The sequence below is a fragment of the Echeneis naucrates genome, chromosome 20, assembly GCF_900963305.1.
Source record: "Echeneis naucrates chromosome 20, fEcheNa1.1, whole genome shotgun sequence".
In the NCBI taxonomy this organism is placed as follows: Eukaryota; Metazoa; Chordata; class Actinopteri; order Carangiformes; family Echeneidae; genus Echeneis; species Echeneis naucrates.
In genome coordinates, this window is record NC_042530.1 from 4975505 (window position 1) to 4987151 (window position 11647).

The 11647-nt window shown below is 38.5% G+C and overlaps 1 protein-coding gene across 1 annotated transcript in view; it reads right to left on the bottom strand.

The window, feature by feature from the left end:
• pou6f2 (POU class 6 homeobox 2) overlaps positions 1 to 5848 on the bottom strand; it is a 60645-nt gene extending 54797 nt beyond the window's left edge. The window contains exon 1 of the mRNA XM_029529525.1: positions 5662 to 5848. Coding sequence (XP_029385385.1) covers positions 5662 to 5833 — 172 coding nt within the window. The 5' untranslated portion in view covers positions 5834 to 5848. The remainder of the gene's footprint in view (positions 1 to 5661) is intronic.
• Between the last annotated feature and the right edge of the window lie 5799 nt (positions 5849 to 11647).

The following is an 11647-nucleotide window of genomic DNA, read 5'->3' on the forward strand; positions in this document are numbered from 1 at the left end:
GATTGTTTTGCTGTAGCCATGGCCGCCATAGCCATATTAGTAAACGTATTACACCTGCTTTATAGGCATGCATTAAGCTTGTTTTCAAGTTTTTGGAGACAGCAGAAATCCCCATAATGAGATCCACCTCCTGCAGAGGGGCTTGTTCCCCCTTAGTCTGCTTTATCCACTCTTATTTACTCAGTGTGGCCCATTCAGCACCGAGTATGCACCACTTTATTACTTAACCTCACCACACAACATTACAAGGCTCTTTGCATCAGTAAGCAGCCTATCCCACCATGCATCCTGCTCCCTAAGCTGATTACACAAAAATAATAAGAACTTGTGCCTCCAGCACAGTGTGTGTGGGTCTTTTTGTGTCCACATGTGTGTATGAATTTGCAGTGGAAATAAGTGCAAATAACTCTGCACAAAAGATATTAGTTTTGTTCCATATCTATATTGTAATAAACATGCATTAAATAAAGTAGTATACAGTGAAGTTTTATTTTTAATATTTCACACCAAGAAGAAAGGAAAAAACTTTGAAATTAAACAAAGTGATCAAAGTCAAAAGTCAATTTTGGAAGGCTGATGCTAATCCGAAAATTTTTAACCTCAAAACTTAACAAAGAGAAAGAAACACGTCCAAGATATTTCTTCAAAGTTTCACAGGCGCTGAAGTGTCACAACTGTACATTAGTATTTTTATTTTTTCAAACCAAGCTCTATTTTTTATGTTCTCTGCTTTGCCTCCATTAATGGAATTTTCGAAATGAATATCATGCAAACTGATGTGAGCAGATTTTAGTAGACTCAATTTGACCACTTTTAGTATAACTATGAAGACGTAAATAAATTAAATTAGAAAACAACGTGTTAATTTCAAAATGCATGATGGTTTATGTGATGTTTGCATTGGAAAATCTGTTCCAAGTTACACGTATGGAATTATACTGCATCTTTTCTGATGAGGGAAGCCTCCAAAATAGGCCCTCTTCTTAAAAGCTGTTCTGAATGGGTGAATGCAGATTAAATTAATTCAACAAATTCAGTGTACAATTTGTTAGTAAACAAAGCCTAATAAGCCTGAAAAAAATAAAAGCCTGGCAGAACATAACAGCAGACATGGCATTCAAGGTGGACTTTTTGCTGTGGATGACCATCAACACTGGGAATCAATGAAAGATTCATTTTGGTCTTTTGGGGACGGGGGGGTCTCTAGGTGACCTTTGTGAAAATGTTCCACCATTTTGGCAGGATCCGTATAAGTGCAGACCATTTCATGTAGACAGTAAGTGTATGAAATGAGTGCTCCTGTCGTTCCAGCCTGGCTCTCTTTGACAGCATGATGATAGAAGCGTCACATCCTTGGAAGAGTAAATGCAAACTGACAAGAGATGAGCCTTTGGTTGCTGAATATAATACGGAATTGTGCGCTGAGTGTCTTATTATCTTGTCTGTTGATGTCTGAAAGGGGGAGATTTGCTTGAGAAGAGAAGACAGAAACTGTATGCTTCCAACACCATCTTGTCCGTTGGAGGGAGAAAAAAAAAATTGCTTGCCTTACTAACCACAGCTTTCCCACCTAATGTCCACCTCTACTTGGAATAAATACAAGGCGGCAGGATGTTTGTGGTGCCTTGTAGCCCCTGTTAGCTGAAGTGGAAGACTATTTGCACAGGCAAGCTTTTAGGAGGAGAACGACCCTTTCACCACTGCAGTAGGCATGTGGTGGGTGTAGAAGGTGGACAATTTACTGTAGACAAACATGACCGCTACTGTCATTGCCTCCCACCAACTCCTCTCATGCTCGCACAAACTTGTACAAAGTATTAAAACAGCTAAAAACATGCATCATCTCTGTATGACTACAAAGTTTTAGGTTCATTAAATATGAAGGTGCATAGCACATGTAGTGCTAAAAGTTGCAGTGATATCGACATAAAAAAGTGAGAGAAAACATCTGCCAGGATGATTTAAAACTATAAAATATTCCTCGTCTAATATCTTAATGTAGTTGTAAGCTGCCAAAACAGATGCTAAGGCACATTTCTTAGACCTGTTGTCCAAAACATCCCCAGTGGCAAAAGATACGACACACCAATATACTATCTGTTCAGGAAATCTATGACCTTTTGCTGTAAGTTAAACTCGGCAGAGGAGGAACTATCAAGATTGAGAAGACTTTCAAATAGCTGTAATATGAATACACATGTTTAGGAGAGCGAATAAGTGTGAACCTTATTTGCGTTTCCTTGAAACTATTAACTATTAGTATTAGTATTAAGCATTAGTAGTATGCTGTTTTATGTATGTGATCCGTCAATCATCAAATTAGAGCATTTTTCAAAGAGATTTTGCTCAATAAAAGACATAAAACAGAACAAAGCGTTCATATTTTTTACTCTGCTAAAACCGTGGAATCCTAAGTAAAGCCTCATCTCCTATTCTCCGCCTCAGTGCAAGTGAAGGGGACAAATCTTAATATTGTGCCTTTTGCACTGTGTAGAGCCACATAAAGAAAATCACAGAAAAAGGTAAGGCCTGGTTTAAGGCTTAGTTCGGGATAATTTTCATATCATTGGCATTCATCTTGATAAAAGAATGCTGACAACTGCAAACAATTATATTACAACCTTAAAAGTTCACTCAGTTCACAAGCACAAATGCAGGCCAATGTGACTCAAATATGTTAAATTCAACTGTTGTAAATCGCTCAAACAAACCAAAAGTGTTTGTTTTTGTGAATTATCTCGGCATTCAGAGGGTTAGATACCTTTATAAGCCTTTCTGCTTTTAGTATTGAAATGTATAGGCTCGCTTTTCAGGAATTTTTCAGGAATTAAAGCCAAGTAGCCTTTAATCTTCAAGGCCACATACACCTCAGTTAGTTTTGGAGAGGCTTCATACACCTGATTCAACCAACTGCAGATGAGACATAAGGTGTTAAATCAAACTTCAACTAAATATAAAACAAAATAGAACTGTTACTACAGTCCTAATTTTTGACTAAGTCAAAATGAAATTTCAAGGAACTGTACAAAATTCTGCTGACTCTCCCCCCACTCCACCCTCTCTCACTTACTCTTTCTTCCTCTTACTTTTTTCCTCTCTCTCCGAGACACAACTGTGCCATGACTTTTCACCTGTCCCTGCCTCTCTCTTCAACAGGTCACGTGGGTAACAGCTCCCAAACCAAACCGGATGCTTTGGGCTGTGCTACCAGCCAAAGAGGAACCAACTCCCGCCCCCAAAATTCAAAAGTTACTCTCGAACAGCTCCAACCTGTCACATGTAGTGCATCGCTAAGCCATCAGCTAAAACAAGTCGACATAAAAATCTTTATCTTATGGTTTCAGAGATCTGCATCATATTTAAGCGCCCCAATTTTTGTGTTTATGGCAATGGCAAAGATTATGTAGGACGAAAATAGTTTCAAATATAAATAAAGAGGAAAACATTTAGCATATATAGAAGCACAAAAAAGCTCCATTTAGCATAACATAACAACGTGCACAAGTGAAAAAGAGAAGCAAAAAGTAGCGAGTGAGAAGCAGCAGAGTAGCCGACAGAGAATGATCAGACAGAGAGAAAGAGAGAGAGACTTGATGCTTATTAAACCAAATTGCAACGCTTTTGAGACAAATCCTGCAGTACCCGGTACTTGTTTAGATGCCTCTAGCCTCAGGCTATTCTTGAAATAAACATTCAAAAGACAGCTGAACTCTTGCTGATCAGGTTTGAGAGTAGTATTTGGCTAACCTTCCCCCAAATTCTGATTTTATTTTGTTCACAAATGTTTGAAAAGCTTATTCCACTGGCACTTAACTATACTTGCAGCCACTGAGACACGCATGCAGGCACGCACGCACGCACGCAGGCACACAGGCACACACGCACATGCATGCATGCCACACACAGCGAGGCGGTCAGATAGAGATTCAGAAATACTGATATTCCATTAACATCTGTCATCAAAAATCACAAAAATTAGGTTGAAGCAGCATAAATTCATAACCAGCTGTAAATAAATTACATGCCAAAATCTTTTACACACAAATACACAAATGCAAGCATATTCACAATCATACACACAGTTTAACTTTCAAAAATGGAAACAATCCCAATATGAAGAGACAGTAGTTTACATATATATTCAAAAGCAACATCTAAAGACAGTGCAAATTATTTGGTACTTCACACCTTGTATCCACCTAAAAAATGAACAATATTAAAATAATAATAAGGCCTGACAAAAAGTAAAACTATAAAAATGTTAATCAGCTCTTCATAAGAAGCCCATCAAATATGATTTGCTGAATATTTGGACTGGTCTGTTTAAGGAGCCTTCTACTGAAACCAGGCAAATAAAAATAAAGTAAAAAAAACAAAGAAATAATTTGCTACGGGGACGATAAATACTTCGACTGGGAGCACATGGTTTACTTAAAATTAATTATATAAATTCAAGTTGAAATCACTATGACAACAAATAACCTTGCAGTCCCAGAACAATATCATATTATTTGACAGAAATATGCAGTTTGTAATTATTTCAGATTTTAATGATTTTAAAAAAACTCTCTAATGACAGTGAGGGGCTACAGGAGCTTTAGGGCTACTTTACTTTTCCCACTGGAGCAAATAAGTACAAAATTTGTTAGACGGTAATTTATATCATGATGCTTATTGATTCAAAATGAGGTACTGTGATTGAATTAGTCCATAACTGAAACAAGCTCATAAGAAAAAAACAAAAAACAAACCCAAACTAAACAAAAATGAGAAAAAAAAGCTTATTCAGAAAAAACTAAAATAGAGTGTAAACACTGGGTTAATGAGATAACTACAAAAATAACTAGGCATGCTAATTTGGAAATTGGCTAATTTTGCAGCTCATTTGCAACTGAAGAAACCAAAAGATTGAAAATAACAGCATAAACAGCATAAAGAAGAAACCTCTGCAGTAATATACAACAAAATTATATTTTGTCTCATGGTTAATATAATTACTAAAAACGTAAAAAAATTTTTTTTGGGGTTTTAAATTCACTTGTTATAATGTATCTTCATATTTTTGTCCATCAATATTTCGATGATAATTACATTACTATTTTCTCCATATACATATTTAGACGTGCGCATTATTATACACCACATTTGTTTTCAGGTTCAAGGTTTCCAGGTAAAATATCTTGAAAGGTAAAGGTAAAATTTTACTCTTAAAGGTCACTTACACTTTTTTTTTTTTTTTTTTTTTAAGGCTTTATAAAAAGCAAAGTCCTGAGTAATTAGGAGGCATCACCATGACCCACGAAAATGTATTAAGTAGTAGCATATAAGACAGTATAATAAATATGCACAGTGTCTCCATAGGCAACATTCCTGTATTCAGTTTCCTGACACAGACAAATAAGACCTGCTACTCAAAAATAGCAAGATTGAAGGTGCGTCAAACACAAAAAATAAGATATAATAGTTTCTACTAACATAGGTAAGTAATAAGAAGGCCAAATGCTGACTTGCTCATTGCCTTTGAACTTAGTTTGTTGTCTGACACTGCTGACACCTGTCCCACTACGGGAATCCTTCAGGTTTCAGCTCACCACTGCTTAAACCAGACCTCATCCAGCAGCTTTCTGAAGGGGAATGGACAGGCAGTGTAAACCGACTTACCGTACAGCTTGTTGGGAGTGCCCTCTCTGTCTGTGGCCTCGGAGGGCAGGAGCAGGGGCTCGTCATTCAGCTCGCTGTCTGGGGTGGCCGCTTTGTCATCCGCCCGGAGTTCTGCCGCGCTCATGTTGCTGCGCAGGGAGAGCAGCGGTTTGCTCAGCTGCCCTGTAATCATCGGATCCTGGGGAGCTGTGAGCCCAGGTGGGAAACAGGGAGGAGAAAAAAAAGAGAAAAACACCCCTGGTTAGGTCGACTTCAGCGTCTCACCCTCACTGGCTCTTTCTCTATGTCTCTTCTCACTCTCTCTCTCTCTACCAGCTTCTCCTTTCTATCGCTCACTCATCACTCTCCCTCTCTCTACTGCTCCCTCCCTCTCCAGCTCTCGCTTTTATCTGAGGCTGGTGCTACCCCGCTGATACTGCTGGCTGATGCCTGGTGAAGAACTGTTACGGATCGCGTGGCTTTACCATTATACCCTGTAGTCCTAAAACGGTGATACATCCATCTCCAAGGGCTCATTACAACATGACAAGTGCCTCATCTTCAGCAAACACTAAGCTGACAGCACTCTACAAAGAGGTTCTGGGTTGTGGGGCAACAAATAAATGAAATAAATCTAATTCTACAACTAATAAAGAAGATATGAGCAAAAATATATATGAGGGATTTCAATCAATTTTCACATGGTTGGGGATACAAAATTAAATCAAAGATGACATCTTGCAGCAGAGAGTGAGGCAACTTGAACTTAAGGCCTTAAAGAAGCGATATTTTCATTTTTTTTGCCTGCACTTTGAAACCTGTATTAAATAGCATCTACATGTTTAATCTATTGGAACATCTTGAAACAGACTCAATTGAGCAAAGTAAAATTGAGAACCTCAGTTGGGAAATGCAAAGAGGAAAAAAGTTAGACAAAGCATTTTATAAATTGAATACTACATTTTATCTCTATTGAGGTCCAACACTCGAACACAAGTAACAGTTATTGCTTTGACTTTTCCAAATACTGATCAGAAAGTTTCTTAAAAGCTGTAAAAAAAAACAACCTCTTACCTAACAAAGCTCCAGACAAACAGTGAGAAAAAAAGAGAGATTTCAGAATGTCCAAATGTTGCAGTCAGTGAAAGTGCAGCTAAAACAAACCGCCACAGCACAGACACCAGCTAGTGCATGCTTTTTACTGAACCAGAAGCCGCTTTCTCAACCTTCTTGTATCTGAATGGCCACCACAGGTAGACGCCTGAGTTTGCTCCCTAAGACAAGCCCTGGAGATGTCACCTCCTCCCTCTCTCTCTCTCTCTCTCTTTCTACTCTTCACTCTCTGTCTCTTCCCCCTTGTGTCTTCTGACTGGAGAGCTCCTCAGACAATGCTCACCCCACCTCAGGCTCTGAGACAGACAAACAGCACCAGGACTACAACCCTCTACGTTATTTAGAAACCAACCTAAATATGTCCCAGCAAAGGACAGGTGACCAGTACATATAGGCACAGAAAGGAAAAAGGGGGGTTAATCTTATCTTGCCATTGCATCCATCCGATCCATTGACACGCCCCCCTCCCCTTCTGGGTGGTCGATAAGTTTCTGCCTGGAGGGGGCTTTTTAATTTGCTCATCATGGGAATCAGCCCGCTTTGATATGACACATGATAATCTATGAAAATGTTAATCAATAGAAATAGCTTAAGCTGTCGTTAAAAATGTGAGCCAGCTGGTCAATATTCATATCCCTGGTAACAATGTCACTAGTCATCAGGGCTTCATTTGTGAGGCACTTAAATGTGGGACACTGCGCATCAATGCACCTCTCTGCCCGCCGAGGTAAACACATTTTCCCCTCTGTCTGAGCCTGGCCACACTCTGCATGCATTTGGGTCCACCCCCACCTCCTACCTCCTCTCCTTTGAGTTGCTTGATAGGTCCACTGGAGGGCAAAATTAATACCTAATTGAATCTTGCAGTCATCAAAATAATCAATAGTTTTTTATTATTTATTCTTCACAGTCTGTTGACTGTTTGAAAGCTCAGAGGGACAGCGGAGAGCACAGGCAGCCCTGAAATTTCTACCGTTTCACAATGTAATTTTCACTGGGGCATGAGAGTTTGCAAGACCTATAAAAAATGTGAGCAGTGGTTTTTGTTAGGAGGTGAGGGAAAAAAATAAAGGAAAAATGGGAATCTTTGCCCCAGCAGCTATGATGAAAAATAGAATAAACAAGGTACTGACACTTCAGAGAAGGGCAGGGTCCTTTCTGTCCATCCCTCCATCTTTTCCCCTTTCCCCTTTTCTCCTTATTTCATCATATCAGGAGTGTGGCGGTACCTCTGTAATGCTGGCATTTCTCTTCCTGACAGACTCCAAACAAGTGCTGGGAATGAGATCAGAGCTCTAATCTTCCCCTGGCCTCTGAGGCTCCAGGATAAGGGAGCAACACATCTCTCACCCTCTTACGCAGCTGTTAATTACTTCATTTCAAAACAGCTTGCTTTGCGTGCTTACAATCATGTCACCAAATTGGGCGTGTTTATTAATTTAAACTCAGAGTAATGTAATCACACTTAATGGGATAACTGTAATCTTATTCTAAAAAAATCTGTAAAAAAAAAACAGGATATTTTAAAAATTCCCATAAGAAATTAGATTACTGACTGTAAGCAGAGGCTGTGTAACGGATTAGCTTCATTTTTTAAAGTAAACCTCGGCTGCATGATTAAGCCAATGTTGTGAGTTCTTGAATGTGTGAATGTACGCCGCATGTGCATTTCTTTCTTTTTTTTTTTTTTCGGAGGGGGGGGTGTTGCTTCTTCTAAATTCACTTAGTCTGGTTACAGCTCCCAGGGAACAGGTTTGAGAAACAAGAAAAAGCACTTGACCCCCCCGGGCCGTTCAAAAAACAAACCCAGTGGCTAGAGATTCAGTGGTTTGTAGAGAATCCCAAGCGTCATCAGATATCCATGGTAATAGCTAGTGGTCTCACCCGTGCTGCCCAAATGCGAGCGTGAGGGATTTCAGCCTGTGATTAGCACACTCAACACTTAAGATGCTTCTGATTAATTGAATAATGAACAGGGATAAATATAATTTATACCCAACTTACTGTCATAATACAGTTTGAATATGCAAGAATCTGTAGTAAGATTGGCCCAAAAAGTGGGTTTAACGGTGATATGATGATATGATATAACCCATTTGCTATGTGTGAGCATACAGAATAAACATTGAAACAATAGTTACTTAAATTAAAAATTTATATTCTATTATTCTATCCACACTATGTACTATCACATCTTCGGACATAATGCACCCACACACCACTAGACGGAGCTATACACAGCATCCCCCATCTCTGTGTGCTTACGCCTGGAATTTGTAAACCATCGTGTTGGCAAGTGGGACAGATAACATCTTAAAGAGGTCAGTCAACTAGTCTTCGGTTGCGGCAGGTAAATTTTTTCTTAAAAAACACGGTATGTAACAAAATACTATGTATCTTCCTGCTTTTGACTAATAAAAATGGTTTGAATGTCCCGTGGTTCTTCTTTTTTTTCATTGCTATGCTGTTTTTCAAGAGAATATCGCTGAAGTCCATGCACATTTTTCTAGGTAGATTACTCTCTTCCACAGCAGCATGATTGGCCTTTCCATGCAGATATTGTACTGGCACTTCCTCAGATACTTCTCTGCCTTGTACAAATTGCATTGTGGGAGCTGCTCATCTTCAATGCTAAATGCTAAAACTTGAATAAAGAGAATTATAGTCAATCCAAAAGACCCACGTCATGTGTTAGATTGCTCTCTTACAGTTAATATCTTCTTCTGAACATTATATTGTGGGCAAAACATTTTTCTGATTTCTGCTACAATAACATTAGCAGTGAAAAAGAAGAGAAATAAAATAAGTTTCTTTTATGTCATTAATTTGTTTCACTATTCCAGACAAAACTGGAACAAAAGCCACAATGAAGGCTAACTGGTGTCTTAAATTTTCATCAGCATTCTGAGGTTTGACCTTCATAACTAAGATAAATGAAGAACCTCAAACTGAACATTAATTTCTTGTGTTAATTTGTGACTTAACGGACAAAAAGAAAAACAAACAAGCCTTCATGTTTCACATCTGTATCTATTGTTTTTCTCTGTTGCAAAGGGGAAACCAAAGCAATATCCTACGGCATTCATACTGTATCTAATGAGAAATGGTAGATGATGATTTGTCTCCCCCTTAGGGCTATTAACTTAACTGTTCACTTTTTCCACAAAATAATCTATCTTTGTGGGCAATAGCAATAATTTTACCAAAACTACATTATGGATTCAAAAGTATAATGTTTTTTATGATTTACTCATGAAAAATGCAGTAGGCTTCTACTGTTTTTTTCTGTAAAATTTCTACATAATCTGCTTCCTCTGTATAATCTGTCTTGCAATAGCAATATAATAAAGAAGTGGAGATTTTAGGCATTTTTTTTTCATACTCATTAATATGATCAACAGTTTACAGTTTACTCCACTAAAGCTAAAATGCTCCCCAGTGGATGGTCGGTGGGTCAGTAAAGGCTGAGGGCTATCAAAGCAGTGTATTAAAAGGAGCTCTTTGAAGCTTGTAAACCATGGTGCCCAGCAGGTCCACAACAGATAGATGCCTCTGATTGGTCAGGTGTGTGTGTGTGTGTTTTTTCGGCTGGATCGATCCACTGAGCTGACATTCTAGAGCATCAAAGCTTTCAGCACACTAATCTGACTCCTCCTATGAGGGCAAGGGTTGTTTTTATTATTTTCCTTTTTTTATGAAATGGTTATACCTCAGTGGGACTCCTGCATGCTTATGATTTGGGAGTAAGCAAACCATGTGCTTTAAAGGTTTGAAAGGGAATGAAAACATATTGAAATCAGGCTTGAACACTGTTTATCAGCAAATAAATAATGCAAAGCTATAGACAGAGACGGGCAGAGAATCACAGGTCCATTCACTGGGCATACCACTGGCAGTAGAGGAGTGACACCACAGAGATTCACACACCACTGCTCCTCAAAGTCAGTTTCCCCTCACACTGTCTCTTGAGGCCTGTGCCACATACACACTCATGAAAGGTGTGAAAATCTGATTTCCCAAAAAGGATAGGTAATTCTCTATGAGGGTGGAAGCCACAATCAATAAATCATTGCTAAGTAGATTGTGAAGAAAAAAAATTATTCCCCTTTGGTATCAGTGCATTAGGATTCTCCTGAGGATGGATGAGGCAAGATGGGAGTGTGAGACAATCTCAATAAAGAAGAGGCAAATCATACCTTTGGCATTCATCTGGACTCTGGCAAGCAGCTGTCAGCAGAGCGAAGGACGGAGAGCGTTGACTAATATCTGAGGGATTCATTCAGCCACCATGTCCAGGAATGTCTGGAGATTTAAAAAAAAAAAACATCGTTTTTATGTTAAGGTTTTGATCTACCACCCTGATATGAAAAGTCATTTAAAATGTTTTATTAGTGAATGAATAGGCATTTTTCCTCTCCACAGCACTATATTTATCTATACAAGCTATTTAAGCAGATTTTACACACTGTGCTTGATCAGCTTAATAGTGCAAGGTCAAAATGAGATGCAAATGCATGTTTACGCATTAGGGTCTGAAATAATAAAAAAAATATAAAACTGTCAAAGATGTTCTGTATATTAAACTTGTTCGTCAGAGTGGTGGACCACATATTTTGAAACTAAACAAGCTTTGCATTCAAAGTTATACAGAATTGAAACCCAGTAAGAAAAAAAGCGCATATAGGACAATCTGATTAATATTAATAATAATAATGAGTGTGATTATTAAAATATATCTTACCGTTGCAGCTGGCAAGGATGGAGCTGCTTTCAACAAATGTGCATATTGTTGGGTCAGTAAGTGTGACTATGTATTTCATGTGCCCAAGCTTTATGATCTGAATGTCCAATATTAATCAGCAAACACTAGCTGTGGCTAAAGTGGAGCTAAAGC